At 41.0% G+C, this 23,413-nt stretch overlaps 1 protein-coding gene across 1 annotated transcript in view; it reads left to right on the forward strand.

The window, feature by feature from the left end:
- Positions 1 to 22,643, forward strand: part of LOC311490889 (cyclin-dependent kinase-like 5) — a gene marked incomplete at its 5' end in the record, with an annotated part of 30,871 nt that extends 8,228 nt beyond the window's left edge. The window contains 16 exons of the mRNA XM_084548644.1: positions 10,427 to 10,472; positions 10,628 to 10,764; positions 10,862 to 10,982; positions 11,613 to 11,672; positions 12,870 to 12,960; positions 13,090 to 13,279; positions 15,408 to 15,488; positions 16,371 to 16,537; positions 17,074 to 18,118; positions 18,531 to 18,632; positions 19,091 to 19,196; positions 20,024 to 20,147; positions 20,360 to 20,465; positions 20,719 to 20,841; positions 21,941 to 22,102; positions 22,191 to 22,643. Of these exons, the coding sequence (XP_084404770.1) occupies positions 10,427 to 10,472; positions 10,628 to 10,764; positions 10,862 to 10,982; positions 11,613 to 11,672; positions 12,870 to 12,960; positions 13,090 to 13,279; positions 15,408 to 15,488; positions 16,371 to 16,537; positions 17,074 to 18,118; positions 18,531 to 18,632; positions 19,091 to 19,196; positions 20,024 to 20,147; positions 20,360 to 20,465; positions 20,719 to 20,841; positions 21,941 to 22,102; positions 22,191 to 22,550 (3,021 nt within the window). The 3' untranslated portion in view covers positions 22,551 to 22,643. The remainder of the gene's footprint in view (positions 1 to 10,426; positions 10,473 to 10,627; positions 10,765 to 10,861; positions 10,983 to 11,612; positions 11,673 to 12,869; positions 12,961 to 13,089; positions 13,280 to 15,407; positions 15,489 to 16,370; positions 16,538 to 17,073; positions 18,119 to 18,530; positions 18,633 to 19,090; positions 19,197 to 20,023; positions 20,148 to 20,359; positions 20,466 to 20,718; positions 20,842 to 21,940; positions 22,103 to 22,190) is intronic.
- Between the last annotated feature and the right edge of the window lie 770 nt (positions 22,644 to 23,413).

The raw sequence follows: 23,413 nt of genomic DNA on the forward strand, positions 1-23,413 counted from the left end.
CCGAGACTGAAGGAAAATGAATTTCTAGCTGTTTGGAGGAGTCACTTTCAAAGGTTGAAAGCTGTCATGAGACAAAAATCTTTGAAATAGTGAGAATCACAGAACGGTGTGGGGGACGTTTGGCTTCCAAAGCTATTTCAGCTGTCCCAACAAGCAGTTCTATTGGACTATGCTGATGTCTATAAATTTAACAAGACTTGCTTAAGATCAAAAAATGAATGTGATTTTACTGAAGAATGTAATTTGTGAAAGTAATATTAAATTATGGAAACACAAATGGTGTATTTCCTCATTTATTAAATACAAATGCTGAGTTAACTACAGGTTATTAGCATGCTGATGTTGCTTGGACCAGTAGTATTGGAATTTTCCCTTGATTTTCCGGTGTATCGCTTTCCTTTGGCACCCAACTGGCCAACACTGGCTCGTGTTTCATTTTTGGCATGATGTTAGTGGTGTATTCAGGATTTAACTTGTCTTCTTCGTCTTCCTTTTCTTCTCTCTGTCCTTTGTCTTCTACTTTTTGACATCTTTGTAATGCAATTATAAAACAGACCAATAAATCACCCTCTGAAGCACATTTGGGTAAAATGTAGAAGGAACTGAAGGAAAGTTCATTGAGAAATTATGGAACTTGTAAATTTCAACCATATTATAGTTTGTTTTACTGAATTCATGCTCATATCTTGTTCGTAGTACTTAGTTCAAAATAATGCTTTGAATTTGGTAATACTTGGTGGTGATGTTTGATGTTAATCCTCAGTGTTGACGAAACTGCTAATATCAGTGGTGAGAGTGGAAACTACTCCCTTCAGTTTGACCCTGAGTTCATTGACACATGTTAGAAGGCAAGTTTGCTCAGTGTAGATTACAGAACAAGCTCACATTCACATGGCTCTCTGTTAACCTAGTAAAGACTGTTGGACTGTTTTACACTGGACCTGCTCATCACTTGTTGTGGTAAAACAGTAAAGTTAAAGGAAATAGATTTAGTGCTGTATTTAAGCCTGTCATGAGCTTATGTTGTGCTGTTGTTCACAAGACTGGAGAGTGTTCATGCTGCAGGACTAGATTTATTAGGTTTATTAAATAGTCTTGACATCATCAGATACGGATACTTACCCCCCATTGCAGTGTTTGAATATTGTACTGTAACTGTACTGTAGTATGCATGGAAAAATACATTTTAGAACAGATTTATTTCAGTGTCCTTGAACATGTGACACACTTTCTGCATGTCATTTGTTTTATGGCCGTACTTGCGTTTTAAGACCTACCACGCAACTCTTAGACCTGTTGACTTTCAAGTGAAACTCTCTGTTGAAACTTACCTCGGAGGTAAGTCAAATACTGAGGCTTCTCTCTTGCGGCTAATCTAAATCCCGGATAGGGCTCAAACATGACCATTCGTGGTTCTGTAGCATGCAGCTGTATGTGGATTGCAGAACTGAGAGGGTAAACAAAGCTGCTGTAAGTATTTGCTTAAGCATGGAACACCTCTTAGGAATGCGCACTACACACAGCGGCGCCCTGAATGTGCTCGACAACCCATACACTGCAACTACATGGAGGTAAAACATTAACAGAGTTGGGGCTCTGTCTCCTCCATAAATATTCAGTCGGGAACATTTGAAGCGCTGAATGTTTCATTGACCACAGCTTCTTAATGGAAAGCCATGGCCCTATCTTTGGAGGTGTTGAAATCAGACGAATATAAATCATAAGTTCTTTCAGTAAAATAGAAAAAGAAAAGAAAAAAAAATATCACATACCACTAAACCTCTAACTAGAAGTATTTTCCCTCGCGTCATCAGTAAAATCTGTATATCTAAAAAATCATTTAAGAGATGACTCTTTCATAGCAAAATGAAACTTAAGCACAGCCTATACACTGACATCACTTTTGGTAAATTAACACCTGTCGTATTTGTTTCTGTTGACAGTACATGGGCTCATTAACTCCCAACATAATCACCTGCTTGGACTTACAGCGCCGATAAAATAAGATCCTATTACTGTGTTAGGAAGCGTAGAAACAGCAGGTGTGAATGTCAGGCTGTGAGCGTGCTTCTTTCACCACTGTGGGATAAATACAGGATTATCTTATTTTATCTTATGTCCGTTGCAGTTACAGTTATATTTTATTATTTTTATGACAGAATTCCAACATGTAAAAAGTTTTTCGGCTTTTCATTTTTCTGATTATTCTCACAGCACTCAAGATAAGATGAAATAAAAGCATTTTCTTACATTTAGACGGAAACAGAAACAAGAGACTATAGAGACTATATAAATAGCACCGACTGTTTTACTGTTAATCTGTTGTAAATAATGTATGTTTGTTCCACTAGCATTTGTGCAGTCACTCATTCAGCATTTCTTTCATCTGTCTTTGGGCTTACCTTCCATTTTCTTAGATAAATTAGTCTCACTTCCGCAGTTGCCAATAGAAAATATTTTGTATTAAAACCAAACATTGTGAGCAAAAACAGAACCACACTGGCCATGATTTTTGAGTATTTATGTCAGTCGTTTTTCCAATTTTTTAGTTCGAATATGTTCTGTCTAAATTGTCCGTGATTTGCTAGTTTATAGGAATAACTGTCACAGACTAGTTTGAGCAAGCCATGGATGTATTAAGGAGAAATCAATACTGTACTTAAAGACGCCAACCACTCACTCTAACAAAAATTATTAGCTTGGCACATGAAGCAACAGTTTTCCTTCTTCTTGTTTCCTGTTCTGCCCCTAGACTTTTCATACTGCTGGCATCCTGAAAACCACAGGCTCACATGTGCTGTTGAGCAAGTAACATTAAACACACAAAGGTCTTTTACATATGTAAAATGGTGTTAGTTAATGGTTGCTAAAAATAGACTCCAGCATTGTACAGGTTGTCAAAACATTACCATCTTCATGCAGACATAGGAGGGAAACCCATTGACTTACTATTGAGAAAGGGTGTAGATTAGTACATATGTTAATGCAAATCTGTTTTTTTTTTTAGTTTCAGATCTAAAGACGCATTCGTTGATAACACATCTCTACAGGTGTACCAGCATGGGAATTTTGTCAGTTACAACTCCACTTTACTGCAAAATATAGAAAGATTATCTGGCACTGAATTACACATTGTATGAACTCATTTTGCAAGAGCTTTAACATAGCAGGTATTCATTTGTATGTAAAAGTTCGCACTATACCTTTGAGCAGCTATCGACACCTCTAAAGCTAGATAACATAACATTTTATAGTAATAACATAAATATAAATTCACTGTAGCTTTAGTAGCTTACATGTTAGCATATTAATATTTTGTCCTATTAGACACTGTACTAAAAACATAATAATCATACTGGATTGGTCTGTATTTCATTTTGTAAGATTCAGATTAGTGTATGCTAGATTCCATATTTAATATTCTAGTGCATTCTTATCACTAAATTGACTGGTTCTCATCCACAACATTTCATTGACCTTATGTTAGCCTGAATATGACAAATAGACTCAGGAATCTGAATCAAAAGGTATCACTTAAGCTGACTGGGAGAGGAAGAAACTGACAGCTGAATCTAATGTGTCATGAGAGCACAGGCTAATGATATGTTGGCATGAAAGTGAAAGAGAAAGACCGTAGCTTGAGTTGACTGTAGACAGAAATACCTTTTGACAGGGATGTCCATGCATAACGTGACAAGAAGAAACAGACAGTTGAGTAAACCAGGTAATAAATTTCTCTTTTCACTTTCGTTAATTTGTCTGCTGGAAACTTTGCACACAATGATACTTGCTGTTGACTGGTCGCATTGCTTTATCAATCACTTTATCAAGCATATACAAGCTATTTTGTGATTTGAGTGCTAATGGCACGGCGAGTGTTCTGTCAAGCAGCGGAAAACATCACATGATCTCATGAGTCATCCTATTATTAGCAAGTGAGCGGGAACATATGTGGCACATGCCAAAAGGAGTCTACAGGCATGATGCTTGCTTCTTACAGTGAACGCTCCTGGCAGCTCCACTGTGGCGTGGGGTTGTATTTTTCTGGCATGGTTCAGGTTCACAAAACCCCTAAGGGCCAAAGACAGGCGCCAACATCAAGCCTTTCTTACTGAACATGTTCAGCCAATGGTGAAGCAGTACATACAATCCAGTCAGTGCCATTTGTCACAATGATACAGCCAGTATAGAACCATATATCATGGTCTGGCATGCAGCAAATGCTGCTGTTGTTTTGAGGTAATTTGGTATTAAGAAAAACTAATTTGTGTATACTTTCTTCATGGTGTCCCACTATCAGCATTGGGCCAGCTTGCCTGGTCCTGTGGGCACCTCTGCTACCAATGTAGTCGATGAACAAAACACAATTTTAATCAAATTTGTAACACAGTGGGGTTATATCTACGTGCTTTCTCTTTTGTATTAAATTTATTTTAGTCCATAACCATGTTTTAGAATGTTTAAAGAAATGTGTGCAAAATTCACAGAAGTAATCTTTTAAGAGTAAATGACAGAAAGCGAGAACTATAGGTTGACCTGATGAAACCCACCCTCCCCTGTGGTTCACTCCATATATTTTTTTGTCTTTTAACTGCAGTTACTATCATTAGCTATAGTAAACGCATACTAATACCAGGCCAATAGTCTCTGTACTGTTTGTTAGCTTACTAGCTTACTTGAAGGAGCATGTTTTTATGGTATTGGTACTTAGATGTTCTTATTTGCAATTTTGATAACAATGCTGGTACAACTCTCATGTCTATGAGATAAATATGAAGCTGCTGCAAGCAGTTTGTTAGCACAGAAACTGGACACAGGTGGAAACAATTAGAGTGGTCATGTCCAAAGATAAAAACTATCTATCAACACTTCTAAACCCAGATAGCATAATACTTTTTTATTAACAATACAATATTGAAAGATAAGCTTGTTAGACAGTATTAGGCATAAGCATGCAACATGACATGGGGTTGTGCATTATAATATTGTAACTAACACTATGAGTTTGTATTTGGATGAGGAAGTATTGAGTTTACACTTTTGATTGTATGTAAAGATGAGCAAACCGTCCATGACGTTACGTGTAGGTTTTCTTGCCATCACCATTTTGGCAGTGCTTCTTGACTTTTCCGAACTCCTGGCTAATTCACATGAGTGGAGCTGAGCTGGGTGGGTAATAGAGATGGAAACAGCTAGCAACCAGTGAGGGCACTCAGCTTTCTCTCAGCCACACCATTAAGTATGCATAACCCTAAGCCTTAATGTAATAAACGTGTGAGTTATACAAAAATCTATCCCAAGACACTTGTGAATGATTGGGAAATTAGATGCTGAGACCAAATGCTGTACCAGGCTGTAAATATGTTTATTTCTGCTGTAAACTTGTGGATTTTAACATGGAGGTCTTTGGGAAATTACTCTCTTATGGAACCAGCCTCAAGTGGCCATTTCTGGAACTGCAGTTTTTGGCTGTTCAGCTTTTGCTCAGATTTTCAGCCCTGGAGGTTGTCACTTACTTTCCGCACGTTTTGAATGAAAGCCTGTCTCTGTGAATGTTATCTAAAGTGTATTTGCAGTTTTGACTTCATGTTTTTTTTAGCAAACTCTGTGTGATGTCTAGTTAGGGCGAGGCTACAGGTATAATACAGTTTTTATATTTTGACTTGTTGAGTAACTGAATCTTTTTTTTTTTGCTGTGTGATTTATGGTTAATCCATTAATGTGAGCCAATCTATTATGTGCTGGAAATGTTTCTCTTAATGTTTGCATTGTGTTTGTCTGTGACTTTGAGTTGTTAAATAGAGACAGCACACAATAGTCCAGAAATGAGTAATTAGTGTATTGACTATTGAATCCATCACTGTTGTTTGGAGCTGCCATGTAGCATCAAGTGAGTCACCACCGCTCTGCAGTCATCTGTTGTTTGTCCTATCTTGATCATAAATGTCCATGTTTTTTTTTTAATCATCTTTTGTTTTAGCATTGCTTCAGCTCCATTTTTTTAAGACTGTCTAACCGACAGCGCTTTCCCTAAGATAATAAAATTGATGCTGTCTGCTTAAATTGTATTCCTCCAAAATAAGCTGAGTGGCTGTCAATAAAATCTAGATTTATTTAGTGGAGGAAAAAAAGAACGTCTGCCGCCCCCCTTTGAAGGGAACAGTTATTTTTGTACCCAGTGAACAGAAACTGGGACAGGAGAGGAAAAAAGGACTTTCACATCTAGCGTTAAATAGGTCACCTTGAGTGGAGCACTTGCCTATGTGGTCCTATCAGGAGCCAGAGAGAGAGAAAGAAAAAGATATAGAGGGGACAAACATTTCCTGTCTTATGTTAAAGTCGTCATTGTCCCTTGACAGATGGAGGCTATTTCAAGTCTAGATGTGAAGCGTTGTCGAACACAGACAGTCAGGCCCAGCTCACCTGTTGTTGCAGGCTTTGTGAGTTCATGTCCTGGATGTGAATTCTTTCCAGTCACAGATAACTCCATCACAATGCTAACAATGGGTGGAAAGAGCTACGGTGTATTCAGCCAACTCATCTAGCATGCGTTCTGGTTTAGCCGATCATTCAGAGTTTCTCTGTGACTTTGACCCCAGTTATTCGGTTATTGCCCAGCTCTACATTAGCATTTGTCACATTTCAAGGTGTATAGAATAAGGTGAGCTAGTGATCTTTGAGTGAATTATATGTGGTTCTTCATGGATGTTGTGGTACAACAAGGTTACTTTGTAACATCAGACACAGCACGAACACAGTACAAAATACAAATACTTACATTAAACCTCACACAGTACACATCCTGTATGAGTACTGATACAAAACAGTCCTCAGTGTTGCTGGCACACGTATAGTTTGTGTTTTCCTTTTTTGGGGGTAAATAAACTTCGTAGGTCTCCACTCAAAATTTAAAGTCTATCCTAATGTGAAAGTCCACAGGAGCTTTCTCCAGAGACGTGTGGGGCGATCATGGTGAACGTCACCTGCAGTCCTCTGCATTGTATGAAGTGCTGCTTCAGCAACCTGAGGCTAAGAGGTACTCAGAGAAAACCCTGTCATTACAGAGGACCTGCGGTGTAAATCAGGAATTCTACTGAGGGAAAGTTCGAGCTGCAACCTAAACAATTTGCAGTCTCTCGTTTTGTGCTTTGTTTTGTTGGCTTTGCTCTTAAAGCGTTCATCGTCCCTGAAAGGCTGTTATCAACAAATTTCCCGTTCATGTTTGATCTCCTGGTCTGGGCAGTGTAAATAGAGACATAACATGGGATCTTGGCATTTCTAGTTGGATCATGTTATACTCTGCAAGTCTTGGACACAAAGTCAAAGTCATTAACACTGTGTTCAGTGATGTAGTTTGCTACAGAGCATCGGCAGCAAACGCTTCAAACCAGATGGAACGATATTACAGCATGATGCTCAAAGTAACACAGTGTTATGACTGCATCCTCCACTGACTAACTGTGCTTTGGAAAACACAGGAGATGACTGTTTTAATCGAGAATGTGAACAATGAATAACTTTGTAATTAATTTGTTGTCTCTTATCATTTCCAGTGGGCGAGATTTGCATACTTATAAAAGTGATGTATCAGTCTTTGAAATCATAAAATAAACCCACCAAGTATGAGCTTTAATCACAGATATTCCAGATTTTCTTCAGGGCAAACCATCTGGTGTTGCATTACTGATTTGGTTGTGTTAATAAATGGGAAGTAAATGAAAACCCAGAGAGCAGTGCTGTTAAAATGAGTTTAATTAGATTCTTGTTATTTATTGTTTTAGACCGCATGGCATTGTTATGTTCTACTCCATTCTTCATGCTTCACTTTTCTTTTTGGCAATTAAAAACTTGCTTACCTGTGTACCCTGCAGTTGTGGATATCAGTATTGTAGCTCATGGGGTGCCTGACTCCAGGAAGTATCGAATAGGTGCTCTCATTTGACCCAAGGCTTTAATCTGTGCTGCTCAGGTCGTGGGAGAGGGACAGCGTGCTCGTACATAATAATTTACCCAGCTTGATTTCTCTGCCACATGAATGAGCCTCACAGTCTACCGCCACTTGGGAATTCCTAAAGAGCTTAAAATAAAACGTTACACGGAAAGGTCCAGAGCGCCTGGTGTTCTGCGCTGATCCCTCCAACATGAACATGCACTCGTAATAAACTACAGAACTCCTTGACTGTTTCAGGCTGCTCCCAGATGGCTGTTAACAAAAGAGAGATCAGTCTGAAAGGTGTTTATAGTTCTTGCTGGATCTGGTACCATTCTGACCACAGTGCATTGTGCAGTTTGTACTTAAAGCAGAAATAACTGGAACGGGCTTAAATGACTGATGAAATGCGCTGTGAATTGAAGCAAAGAAACAGGTTATGTTGGGTGTCTTGGGTTGGGTAGTTTGGTCGGTGTTCTGAGGAAGTGTGGGTGATGGGAACCGCTCTGTGTGAGGAGTCAGTGCTCACCTTGAGTTCATGTTCCACAGAGCCTCTTCCTGCGGCAGCAGTAAGTGTGTGTTTTCTGGTATGCTCCTGTGTCCACTTCAGAGAGTGGAGAGAAACATTTTGTATTGTCGGTGATGTCAACAAGCTGCTTCTCCAAAGGATGTTTTGAAGTCTGGATTTAGGGCTGTTTTTTTTGGCAAATGGTAGCACAGGGAGGGTGGAACTAAAGTGAGAGAAGCAAGCAGCAACAACCAACGGAAATGAACTGAAAGCAAAAAGACCCTTCCATCCCTCATTTTAAATCCCGATCATCATTTAAATAAATGACTCAGAAATTTGCCTGGAGTATCCTGGTTATGTGTTGCAGATGTAAACATTTTAACCTGATTTTAGAATCCAGAACTGGATGCAAACTGATACGTGTAAACACAGCTTTCATTCATTTAATGCTACTTTGTTTGTGAGTGAAGAACATAATAGCTGTTATCAGCACTCCCCTGCACGCACACAATCAGAAATTCAACACAAGAAACCAACAATCTAAATATGATCTAGACCAGGATAAGAGACATGTCCTAGTTAGGCCTAGATGCACTCACTAGGATCAATTCGCTTAAATAAATATTTTTTTGAAAGCCTCAATGCAGTTTAGTGATAAATCATCACAGATGGTCAGAAAATATTTGTTCATGAAAAAAATCATGAAACCATAATTGATCCTTTTTCATTTTTACACACACATGGACAAGTCTGCATAGTGTCTTAGCTAAAATGCATGTTTTCAGTTTTAAACATAATTATCTCCCCTCAAATACAACTTAAGGCAAATATGACAGGATGAACACTACTAACATGGAACAATGACAGTATTGTGAGTATTATTTCAGCCTGGCGGTTCTGAAAGCACCTGTTCTCTTCTATGTGCAGACATGTATATAAGGATACAGTTAGATGCACAGTACATACAATTAAAGCCTATGATTTTCAAGACTGCTGATCATTATATGTTAAAATCCACTGTATCTACTGATCAGGTCGTATTTCCCTCGTTAGTGACCAAGGTTCAGACATAAAACAGGTAATTTAGTCGATGCTCATCAGCTCTCTTCCCTCAGGCTGTCTTGCATTTGGACAGCACAGTGATATGTATTAAGCTGACCCTGCTGTGAGTCATCTCGTGCTTCTCACTGCTGGGAGGAGGGCTCGCTGTTCACTATGATCCATGTTGGAGTGGTGCGATGCTGCCTTTGGCTTTCTGTGAGGGGGGGAACTGGAGCACAGCTCTGAGCCATAGGCAGAAATACCAGGCCTAACTAGGACATGTCGAGAAACGGGGCTAGTGGTGGGGCGTCTCTCACAAAGAACTTCAAGGAGGCATGACAAGAAGCGTCTCTGAAAGTCAGTGACTCTGTGGTGATTAAGTCTGAATTTCTGAGTACTTGATTTTTTTTTCATGTCACTTATACCTAAGCAAGGGACATGGCTTGATGGATTGTCTGTTATGATTCTGTTATTTTTCTGCTACATTATAGCAGCAAACCATTCACGCTGTTTTTTGTATAGTTTTGTATATGGTGACCCCTTAATGCAAAGCAACGACTTGTATCAGTTGTCCATCACATCTTTCTGAAAATACTAATCCTCCACACTATAATTTATTTTCTTATTCAGTCAATTTCCAAGGCAACTCTTCAAACACTTAAACCCAAAGATATTTGATTAACTCTGATGTAAGAACAATAAAATCAAAGTAAATTATTAATGTTGGTAACACAAAACCACCTCATTTTTAGCTTTTTGTTTGAAAGAATTGCGAAATAACCATTTTTTTGACAAATCGTTTCCCGCCATTTCACTAACTGACTAATATTTATAGCTATACATTAGATAGTTTATTAAAAAAAAAAAGTCAAAAAAATGTAAATGGTGTATATAAAAAATAGTGTTACTATCTTCTAATTACCCACTGCTTTGTGTTTTTCCTGCAGGAGACCAATGAAATTGTGGCCATTAAGAAATTCAAGGACAGTGAAGGTAAGAGGGTCTCGTTTCCAATAAGAAGTCCTAATCAGAGAACACGTAATCAAGCAGTCCATCCCCATTCATTTCCTTTGGCCAGCATCCCATATTCATCAGCACATGGAAGCTCAGTGTGATCTTGATTTCCTCTCCATCTCACCACCATGCAGAAAATGAAGAGGTTAAAGAAACAACGCTACGGGAGCTCAAGATGCTCCGCACCCTCAAACAGGAGAACATTGTCGAGCTGAAAGAGGCCTTCCGCAGAAGAGGGAAGCTATATCTTGTTTTTGAGTATGTTGAGAAGGTAAGCTTTTTCTTTAGATTGGGCGTTTTATGAGGTCTGCGTTAAGGCCTGTCACCTGGCCTTGTCTCATCTTGATTGTGTTTTTCCCATCTTTTAGAATATGCTTGAGCTCCTTGAGGAGTTACCCAACGGTGTGCCAACTGAGAAAGCGCGCAGCTACATCTTCCAGTTAATCAAAGCTATTCACTGGTGCCATAAGCATGACATTGTTCACAGAGGTAAAATTTACATTTTCTCAGTTTCTTTCCCTTTTTTAAAACACACTATAAAAATAGTGAGTGTTAGTGAGACAGAGAGGAAACCCTCGAAGTTGGAAGATGCTCATGGCACGTCTAGGCAGTTTTTACTACTTCTCCATCACTGGGGACAATCTGTGCTTACATTCTGAGAATCAGCTAGAACCATATCTGCCATCATTATATCTGTGTTTGATAGTGTGAAATCAAAACATAGTATAAGTATAATGAAATCCATGTGTAAAAGAGTTTCTGATAATCAAGCGTTCTATTGTTCTCAAGAGGAGCTTTTGGTGAATCAGTTGCAGCAGAGCAAGAAACCAGATGGCCCATGTGAGCATTTGGCACACTGGGAGCAACAGAGCAGGCGTCCAAATGGCCTGTAGTATACCCAGGCACACATATGACAATGTTATGGAGGAAGTTGATGTATGGGTTAAGGGCTTTCCAAGAGAATTTCATTCCTGTGACTCTTAAGTTGCTGTTTTTAGGATAATAAATCACTCAAACATTCTCCTCAATGAGACAAATGAACATGTGGTGGCAGAAAATGATGGTAGTGATGATGTAATGATCACCAGCTTACTCCCCATCTGTGTTCTTCCTCCTCAGACATAAAGCCAGAAAACCTGCTCATCAGCTCTGATGACGTCCTCAAGTTATGTGACTTTGGTGAGCGCCTCTATCAAATCCTCACACTGTGAGAGGTGTAAGAAAGGTGGCCAAGCAGTCAAAGCTGTGATGTAAAAGGAGTATTTTCAGCAGAGACTACATTTGGCTGATACCAGAGCTTCAGGAGAGCAACACACAGACTCTTCATCCTGTTATCTAAAGCTCTGTGTGTGTCCCTGTGTGCTGCCTCTTGGGCTGCTGTTGTGCATTCTTCTCTCATCTCAATCAATGAAACGTGTTGGGGAAACAAGAGGCTAATCATGCTTTGATTCAGTCTGGCGGCGCTACAGCAAAACAGGGGGAAACGTAAACCATGGCATAGCCAACATCATGCAGGCAATCTGGAGTGAGAGACTGAAGACCTGCTGTTTGCTCTGTGTCAGCCAAAGGCATTGAGAGAACAGACATAGGCCAAACAGAGTCTTCTGCGAAGGTTTACATTTGGGACTTTGTCTTACGGCACAGTTATTTTCATTGTATGTTGTTTTTATAGCGGGACTCAGCAAGCAGCTTTGAGGAATGACCAAACTGGAAATAGAAAGTCCGTGCTAGCTGCTGTAAATGATTACATTCGTGCATTTAACATTAGCGTTGTGGAAAGACTTTTTAGATTAACTTTTACAAAAGACGGGAATCTTGAGGCAACAGCTAGACTATCTTTGTGTAAATATCAAAACCTATTGCTGGACACATTATGTATCTTGAGCTGATTTTATGAATTCTTAGGATACACTGTATGTTAAACCCAAGTTTTAAGTACTGGTGTGGACGTAGCCAAGACACACTGAGGATGCATAGAGATTGGATCGCCCAGACCACAGTTGGAGGTGCTCTGGTGATCACTTTTGAACATATTCTTTCAGCAGAGTGAGTTCCTTTTGTTCATGTATTATTTATATCGGGTAATTCCGTCATAAATAAATGTTTCTTTCTGACCGGATGTGCGATAAAAAATGTCTAATATTGGTTTGACCACTGTTCTGCTGGTGTAAAGTATTCTCAGGAGGCTCATGATTCCCTGCACCAGTGCAGCTTTTACCTAACTGAACGGTTTTGTAACTCACACCTTTAAAGCATAACGAGCATCCAGAGCAGTACTGAGCAGTAGCTGAAATAATTTTTAGATTTCTCAGCATGTAGAGCATGTCCAAAAGCTCCTCATTATATGATATTGCTTCCTCTGTCTTCTCTTGCCAGGATTTGCACGTAATCTCTCTGAAGGGACTGATGCCAACTACACCGAGTATGTGGCCACTAGATGGTACCGCTCTCCAGAGCTCCTGCTCGGGTACATCTGCCATTTCTATATATTTTTTTAGATTTGCCCAGGAATCATGTCACTACACTGGCATATTTTGTCATTAGCTATTCTTATACCTGACTTTAATCACCAACCCCTTCAATTCTGTGATCCCAGGGCTCCTTATGGGAAGGCAGTGGACATGTGGTCAGTGGGCTGCATCTTAGGAGAGCTGAGCGACGGGCAGCCTCTGTTCCCAGGAGAGAGTGAGATTGACCAGCTCTTTACCATCCAGAAGGTGTTAGGACCCTTACCACCAGAACAGATGAAGCTCTTCTATAACAACCCTCGCTTCCACGGTCTGAGGGTAACGTCACACTCTTTACCCCAACTCACACTCCTGACCCATTCCTCCAATTGGCTTTTATTACTGCCTTTCTTCCATCGCTCTCCACTTGATCTACTTTTTCCTTTGCTGTCTCTTTCTCCCTCCTCCTCCTCCTCTTATTCTTCTTCTCTTGTTTTTTCTCTCCTGATGTCTCTACTCTCTTGCTTTTTTTTTTTTTCCTGGCTGAGTTTGCTGCGCCGTGACTGATTGGATCACAATGAGTCATCGTGTATCATGCATCCTGTATGCACTGTGAAGGAAGGCTGTGATAAGTCTTCTGTGGCAGGCTGGTGGTACAACAGACCTGGGTCGTCCTTCCCTTCCCCTCACTGCCCACATCACAGGATAAAATTATTAGTTTGCAAACTGTCCCACTGTGAATGCTTGATGCTGATTATACCTCCTCGGTAAAGCTGCATTTTCAACAGTTTGGATACTTCTGAGTGATACAGGTGGAGAAAAAATGTAGCTGAATTTTTGTTTGTATCCCAACTAACAGTTGATGAATGTTGAACATAGATGTTTCTTGAGAAACAAGACACCTGCATAGCTTACCAGGTTGTGCGGGTGACCCATGTTGAAGGGCTAGAGTCCTGAATGCAGGTTTTGAGTCAAATCTGTACTATTTCCATGTCATCCCTTCTCTCCCATCCATAGCTTCTTGTGTCTCTCTACTGATCTGTACAATAAAGGCACAAAAGCCGCAAAAAAAAACTACGAAGCATCTCCTATTGTTAGTGTTTGCTCAAAAAAAAAAGTCTCTTTCCACTACATGAATCCAAATGACAATGATCAGTGGACATACACATAAGCGCCTTCATTACAATTATTACAATTACAGTTATCTTAATAATTTGAGCAGAAGAAGCAACAAGGAAGGAGAATGGTGTTTGACAGAAACACACAAACTGTTGTTGTTAAAAGAAATGAGACCAGCAAGTAACCACACAGCATTTGTTAACACAGGATGTTTGATGGTTGTTTTATCGCGCTGGCCACCCACAACTTGGTGTGCTTTCTCTAACACTTGGAAATGTGTGATGTAAAAGCTTCTGGATGTGCCTTACAATTCAAAAGAAAATCCCATCAAAATGAAAGGAAAGGAAAACTTTTCTTGGTGGCGTAGTAGCCTCCTAATATGAGGCAATATGAGACAAAGTGGTCGTGACAGCACCATCATTTATAAAATAATTTGTAAGAGCATCTTCTTGCTAATGTCATATTTCATGCAAATTTGGATGAGATTTGTTGATTAAGAAACAACATAGGGAGTAAGGTAACATATTAAAGACACATTGCCACAACAGCAGCAACACAAAACGCAATGTAGCTATTATTCTTAGATCAGTCGCTCTGCTATACCACTATATTACCATACATTGATCTCTATGCAGTCTATCAGTAAATCAGTTATAACAACTAACTTAAGTTATGCACCTTAAAATTAGTCTTAAAATAAAACTACTGTAGTGTTAAAAGTAACCTGCTCAGGAAAGAGACAAGTATTACACACCATTTCTCCTCCATTGACGCAAACAGACTCCATAGACCGCTAAATAGGAAATTACCTTAAAACCTATATGGCATTTACATCCTCCGTAACTTTTACTATTAGTCAGGAAAAAAGTCTGCAAAAATAGAACCTCACTTTTTAAAGTGTTAAATGCCATTCCTCTCATTGGCAATAAAGCTGTTACATTAATGTACAAAAACACAACCAAGGAACTGGCCACAAAACTGTCACTGATTTGAGGTTCTGCTGACCCCAAAGGTTGAAGAAAATATTCCGTAGTGAATCTTCTGAACATAATTAATGTCAAATAGATATTAATGTTAAGCCTAAATGTATCTAAGAGGAAACCACTTGAACCTGTGTATTGCTGGCACTCTCAGTGTTCTCCACTGCAAGTCAATAACTAGCCTCTTAGACTTGTTATATAACCGTTCAAGTTATTAACGGCATTTGAATGGTAAATGCATTCACTTACTCCAACAGGAGCAGGTGGCTGGTATTGCTGGTCTTTCTGAAAACTAGTTATTTTTCAGTCATTTATCACACTGATATTTCTGACAGCCCTATTATCTGCTGTTTCTGCTAATGCTTTAGTTTCCTGCTGTGAACCACCCTCAAACCTTGGAGCGAAGATACCTGGGTATCATTGGCGGAGGCCTGCTCGACCTGCTGAAGGTAAGGGGCACAGGTGTGACAGAGCTGGATTCTGAGCGAGGGCATGTTTTTATTTTCCCGCTTTGATCAATTCCAGTTCCAACATAGTATCATAAGAGCACTCCATAACAATAAAGATTCCCGTTTTCATAAAGTCGGCATCTGATAATTGCATCATTATCGTCGTGTTTACGTCGTGACTGCATGATGCCTCTTCACTGCTTCAGCATCTCTCAGCTCATATCCTGCTTCCAGCACTGCTGTTATTGCTGTGTCTGCACTGTAAACAGGAGCTCCATGTCAAGAATGTGGGCTGTGCTTGTGCACTTGCGCCTTTCCCTGCAGATAATGACTCACTTCTAACATAATGTCATCTCAGGACTGACTTCAGCAAGGACAGGCGTCTATGTCATTATTAATAAGCTTTCAGGAGTTGAGTTTAGACGTTAATTATAACAAAAATATGTTTGCTAAGTGGTAAGGCAAAGCTGCTCAGGTTGCAAAGAGTTATTGCTTGTCTTATTGCTTCCGTTGTTGTACCGAAGAAGTAAGAAAAGTACGTGCTATAAATTTTAGATCTATAAAAACAAAGCTGCACTCAGAGTTCACAAACTATCTTCATGTCAGAGGTTTTATTTTGAGCGCATTCATACAGGATTCAGTTTTCATTAAAGTCTAGACAGATTTATTCTCGTAAGAAAAAAGTAAATGTCACAAGTCATATTTCGCATCATTGTTTGGCTTGTTTGGCTGTGAGACACAATTAAATGCAGCAGCAGCCTGACTTTTATGATAATGGCGATGAGTCATAATGGCATGACTGTTTCAGTTTTCCTGCGAGGTCTTGGGTGTTCGGGGTGTCTTGAGGCCTCACGGGCTCCCTCCTTGTGTTTTGTGCATTAGAACCTGCTCTTGCTGAATCCGACAGAGCGTTTTCTCACAGAGCAGAGCCTGAACCACCACGCCTTCCAAACCCTGCGGCATGTGGAGCGACCCGGCCCGCCCACACCTACACCTGTACGCTCCTCCAAGAGAAAACCTCACCACGGAGACAACACCACACCAAGCAGGTCAACAGTGAGCACTACAGCTGGGTTAAGCTTGCCAGAAACTCAGTTAGATGCATAAACTATGTTTGTCTCACAGATGATAATCTGCACACAACACAATATTTTAGCATAAAGTGACCTATGATTCATATTTTTATTGTAATAAATGAAACACATCATCTCATTTTGTTCAGTCTATAATCTGGCAAATTGCCTCAAAAGATTATGCCAACAGGAATTACATGCATAATTGATGGCAGCATTTTCAATTACTAGTAAGAAAGTTTTTTAAACTAAAACAGATAGCTGTTAGACTTTTCTAGGCCTAGAACAAACAGATACATTTTAAGCTATGGGACGTATGACCTTTATTGTAACTGTGTCGCGGGTGAGGTTACAGCACATACTGTATATTAGGAGGAATAAGGATCCTATGATGTATTATAATTCAAACCAGTTAACTGCTATGTCATCATACCCATTATCTTCTCATTTATTGTGTAAAATAGAAGGCTAGATGCACGGTGTTTACTTTTATCCCTCCTGTTTTTGCTCAGGAGCCATGGGGGTAAAAGCTCAGGAAGCCACCGCTCCAGCAGCAGAGAGTGCTCCAGCTTACCCCGACACGAGGACCTCCACCCCAACAGTGATGGCTTTCTTAACGGCAACATGCCTGCAGCCATCAACCTCAGCCCCACCCTGCATCCCAAAAACTACCAGCCACAGATCTTCAACCACTCCACCTCCTGTGGCATGGACCTGGCCAGCAGCAATCTGCCTCATCTGCTCAGTCCTGGTGAGGCCAAGAGCAAAGGCGACTTTGAGATGAACTTGGGGTCCAAAGTATCTGATGGACCTGGAGCCAAGTACCTCAAATCCAACTTCCGCTCGCAGCAGAACCGTCACTCATTTGTGGAAGGAAAGACCAACACGCTTCAATCAGGGGAGAAACACAGTCGACATAACTACATTGACTCCCACAGCTCCACGCCCGCCTCCTCCAAGTTTGCCTACCTGAACTTGTCCAAGAGCTATGGCACACTCAGCGATGCCAAGTCAGTGGGGAACTTAAATGATGTCCATCTTTATGCAGATGAGCCAACATCACGCTATTTTCCATCTAGCTGCCTCGACCTCACAGCTCCAAGCAGCCCAGCAGCTCGCAGAGTGGACAGGCTGGGACCTGGCACGGCTGGCCGGGGAAGCACGCGCTCAGACAGAGAGAGCAACACCCTGGACTCCTCCTACAGGCGCTCCTCCACCCGCCATAAGACTTCAGAGGAGGCCAAGTCACCAGATGGCCTGGATCCTGGAGAGAGTGGCATTGACAGGGGCCATGCTCACTCTTTGTCTGCCCCACATGACCCTCTGTCTTATGGTCAGGGATACACCAGCCCCTTCTCCTCCCAGCAGCGCCCACACCGCCACTCCATGTACGTACGGAGGGATCACCAGAGGACACATGGCGGAGATGAGGGGCTGTCAGTCGGGCAGGGCATACCTACCCGAGCCAGCAGCCTCCAGCTCCTGTCTCCGCAGCTGCAGCATCGTACACTGCCCCGCCACTCTGGGGGCTCCTCCAGAGAAGAAGACATGAGCAGGGTCAGTCATCACCCCACATCAAACCTCTCCAAGATTAAAAGAAACCTGCAGGATCTATTCATATCAAATGCCTACACCAGGTTGTATTTGACAGCTCTGCCTCAGTCTCAGTTTGCAGCCAGGATTTATTGTGGTGATCTGTGTTTTGGTTTTTTCAGCCAAATCTTGTGTCTCAGGTTTGTAAGGAACTGGAGAGGCAGGATCAACATAACTGCAGCTTCACCTATGAACATTACAAGTGCTAATAGCGTGGCTTTCTTGTTAGGATATACAGTAATTCACACTACCTGTATATTTATATATACTGTATATACACGTATAGTATATATGCTGCGTGCGTATGTGTGTGTATTTGTATGTATGTGCTGCAATGCTGTGCTTACTCCATGCTTCATGATGTCTCCATTAACAGAGCGAACAGGCACCCACTGAGGTCACCCACAGCAGACCCCCAATAAGGGACTCCACAAGGGACAACACTGCATCTTTTCACACACAGCGGCAAAAAAGCGAGGTCCGACATTCTGCCTGCACCCACCATTCCCCACCCACATCCAGTCTTCTGAGAGTGCGGATGTGGGTGGATACTGCTGTCAAGAACTGCTCTCTCTCTCTCTCTCTCTCTCTCTCTCTCTCTCTCTCTCTCTCTCTCTCTCTCTCTCTCTCTCTCTCTCTCCCTTTTTCTCCGTCTCTCCACATCAGATGCCTCTTCATTTTCTCTGTGTGCTTTGCTTCTCTCTAATGTGACTGCTTATGATAGCACAGCCGAGCATGTCATCGCAGCACATTCAGTTTGATTCTGGAGTACTTTTATTGCCTCCACAGATGTTTTATTATAACGACCACTCGTAAATCAATACGGTTTCATTTTCTGCTCTCTCAGGTAGATAAAGGTATCTTTTCAGATAGACGGGCATGCAAAGCAGCTAGCCTCCAAGGTTGTTTATGATTAGTTCTTCTGTTGTGACTCAGGTTGGCTTATATCATGACCAGCAAACAGAAGATGGGGGCTCTTCCAAAGAGAACCGCAACATCTACAGTGAATCCATGCCCAGGCGGGTGGGCAGCTTCTACAGAGGTTGGTTTAGTCAGTAGTGATATATCTGGCTCCGGCTTTCTTTCTTTCACCACACTGCAGATCAAGGCTTCCTTTCACATTTAATGAGACACTAGACTGCAGATGAGACATTTCTTACAAATCAAGAACCACCTACATCAGACCAGGCACCCCCACCCCATAGAAATGACACCTTGATGGCAAAACGGTTTAGGAACAGCTCAAATAACATGAAAAACAGCACAAGGTGTTGACCTGGCCTCCAAATTCACTAGATCCCAAACTGATCAAGTATCTGTGGGATGCACTGGAACAAGCCTGATCCGCAGAGGACCCTCCCCTCAACCCATAGGAACCAAAGACCCCCACTAACAATATTATTCTGCCAGACACCACAGGACACCCTCAGAAGGCCCATGTCCATTCTCTGATGAGTCACAACTGTTTTGGAGGCACAGAGGAGACCTACAAGTCATGATTAGACAATTTGATAAAGACAAAAAGAAACATGCAACATGGTGATAACTCAAGTTGTTGGATTTTGTTGACCATGAAAGTCTAATTTCTACACATAGTGGGTATGATGTACAAAATCAATGATCTTGTGACCTTTGCAGATATTAGCAGCAAATGGAACAAATGCACGACAGTACTTTACTTTGCTCTCTTTTTTACATTAATATCTTTAGAAAATTCATTCACTTCTAAATATTTATATCTGTAAACACATTACATTTTTCTTACATCCCCCAGTCTAGAGTTTGTAGGCTTATACTGTGGTACAAAACGCGCCTATATCTCTCTATATATCATGGTGAATGAGTCTATTTGCTGTGTTTGTTGAACAGTCCCTTCTCCCCGGCCAGACAACTCCTTCCACGATAGCAGGGGTCAGAGCCGGGGCTCAGGCATGTCCGGGGACGGCAGCAGTTTGACAAATCACTCCAAACGTCAGCCGGCATTTGACCCCTGGTAATTATATCCAACAGAAAGTAGTTCATTTTGTTTACCTGAGAACGTCATCCTGACTCTAGGTTACCTCGACACCAGCAGTAATTTGTTTCACATTTAATTTCACACTCGCCACGTGACACGGTGGATTTAACAGAAACTGTCAGGTCTTATTTGGAGTTGGGAACTTTTAGCTAGGACACCATGATCAGTACGCTTTGTTTTATTTCCAGGACTGGCCCAGATACTGTAGTCTTGAATGCCTCTGAGCCATCCAAAGAAAAAGAGAAGCAGGGTTTCTTCAGAGCAATAAAGAAGAAAAAGAAAAAATCTCAAATGGTGAGTCTACTGAGTGCATCTTAGGACGTTAGTATATCTGGATGCTGAGTCCTGCATATGACATTCAATATCAACACATATCGTCAATACCTTGTTTGTTAAGCTATTTGTCTACATACTGTACCTCTTCCACTCTTTATCAAATTGTTAATCCTTCACCATAGTGGCACCTTTTCAGAGCTATAAAACCATTTGTTGTTGTCATGTGCTTCATGTTTATCTGTGCCACCAGTCATGTGCCTCTATATTACAGATGGATGTCCCTGAAGGAAGGCCTCCTGTCATCAAGAAATGTCTTTTCCCTCTGTTTAGCCCAAAGAATAACATAAAGCATAGTTCTTCTGTGAGAGTCCTCCCTGTGGTGTCCTCTTCCATGGTACATGCTGTTTTACACTATCCTACTCACCTCCTGCCTCCATGTCACTCATCTAACATCGCATGTATTAACAACATCAGCACAGTTTTAAGTTTTAAGCCTAGTTTTCTTTGATTATGATGTTGGATTGTGTTTGATAATAAACCCGTACCAGTCAGATGCATCCACACAGACACAGTTTCAGTAATAAATAGTCATGGCTATTCAAAGGGCCTTTTCCAGTTAAATGGATGGATCTGACGGGTCATTTTTGTGTTTGCTCCCTTTGATTCTGATCTGATTTAAGCCACGGCCCCTAACAGCATGTCTCTGGTTATGAGCTGAGGATGATCAATAGCGCTCATAGTCTGCGTGTCTGGTAACATACACGAAGCTTTGCACACAGAAGCATCTAATCAATCTCTCCAACTGTGTCTAAGCCCATGAAGTATAGATCAGACAGGGATGGAGGAAGTACAAAGATATTTGCTCAACATAAAAGCAACCACATTTTGACTTGTTAAGATGACTGCCATCTCCGTGGCAGTAATGGTTCAGCATGAAATAGGTGTCTGAGACTCTTTCTCCCTTTCACATTTCTATTTATATGTGACAGTTTGTTCAGAATCTCAGGGAGGGTTACTGCTGATGACAGAGCACAAATAAATGCAATCTGTCCAGCAGTCAGACTCAGAGTCGGTAGAAAATAGTGTGTACTCCGTAAAGAGTAGAAAAAATGGCTTAGCTTGAAAATACTAAACCTTTACATTCAAAACAACATTTATCTATAAGAAACAAGTGGGGTTGTCTCTTTTCCTCCTCAGATCAGAAAATGCTTACGGGCTGGCTACAAATTCATGTTTTGTTTTATTTTTTTTATTTAGTGCACTTGAGACCAGTCAGTATAACAACCTGTTACTACAAATAACTTCACTCATGCCTGTGATAAATGAACACATGTGAAGGGTAACATAAAACACAGATTTTCTACATTTTGAGGTTTAAAAAACCCTCTAAATTCTTCAGTGTGTTTCTAGTTGCCCTTAACATTGTGCAGATCTTGGTTCTACTGAAATTCACAGGTCTGGACGTGTTATATTACACATGCTTTTTGTGCCAGGTTCCTAGTGAAGGTGTGGATACAGTCATCCAGAAGTCCTCTAGGTCCTCGGGACACCAGAGCAGCCGCCACAGAACACGTGACAAGAGCAGAGACCGGGATCAAGAGCGAGACCGGGACAAGGACTGGCCGCCTGAGAAACTGTCCGATTCACACTCTCCGGTGAGTCTCAAAGAAGATATACCATAAATGTGTGTCATTTTGAAAAGTTTGATTTAAATAGGTTGACTATCTGTCATGTGTCTTTCAGAGCCAGCCACTCAAGTCACTGCGGAAGCTCCTGCACCTTTCATCCTCATCCTCCAACCAGACCGCGCCGTCTGATATGCGCTACCAGCCGCTGCCTAATCCAGCCTCCGCTCAGGGTGGTTTCTCTGAAAGCCGAGGTCACTCAGGGGTCAGCACGCCCCAGCTCAAGAGCCGACAGGCAGCGTACCCGCTGCCAGGACAGCTGGAGTCCGGCTGGCACACCTCCGCCCTGGGCCGACCCGAGGGCAACCCGTACCCAGAGCAGATGAGCATCAAAGGAGGCCAGAATGGGCACGGCTTCGGTCGCCCGTCCAGGTCTCGTATGCCAAACCTCAACGACCTGAAAGAGACGGCTCTGTGATTTCATCAGCCTACAGCTATCACATCCTCTGTGTACTTCTGTTGCTCCCCACCTTCCTTGTATAACAGTACACCTGCTGAACACACACACACACACACACACACACACACACACACAGTACCAAACCGTCAGTTTTAAACACTGCTTGCAAACAGGCCAAAAGCCTTTTTATGTCTTAATTTTTTTTAAAGCTTCCATGTTTGATAGACTTTATATTATTACTTATGTAATTCTGACTATAATTTGTATTATAACGTAAATATATCACAAATTAAATATATATAAATGGATAGATAAAGTGTAGATTTTAAGTGTAAGTATTTTTGTTTCTATTAAACATAGAAATATAGTACATTTACTGCATAGTATTTCCTTAAGACTAATCTAAGGCATTTTGAACAAATAAAAGTTTGGTTAGTTGTTACAATAGAGGTGGTAATGTCAGTTACTTGTGTTCATCTCATCCAGGATTGTAACTCTGTCCAAGCTGTCCTGCCTTTGGATGTGCTATGTCATACTGGTCACAGATGCTCTAATGTGCAACTATCAGTTAATGCTGCCTTGTGTTTCAAATATAGCTCCTGTGTGTGTGCCGTTTCTCTCAGCTGGCACTGACAATCTTAAAGCTTAGATCTGATTGTTCTTTTTTTTAGGATATTTAGGTTTTTATATCTCTATGAAGTGCAGCCATTTTAGAAACTCTGGTGCCATAAATAAACAGAAATCCTAACGTACATCGCCCTCTGTGGGACATAATGAAACACTGCAGTTACTGTTCTCTGAGAATATCAACACGTAGGCAATGACTTCTCATGCACTAAATGTGTAAATGATCATTTTCATATTAGATACTAATATCATAC

The sequence above is a fragment of the Chelon labrosus genome (genome assembly GCF_963514085.1).
Source record: "Chelon labrosus genome assembly, chromosome: 7".
Classification (NCBI taxonomy): domain Eukaryota; kingdom Metazoa; phylum Chordata; class Actinopteri; order Mugiliformes; family Mugilidae; genus Chelon; species Chelon labrosus.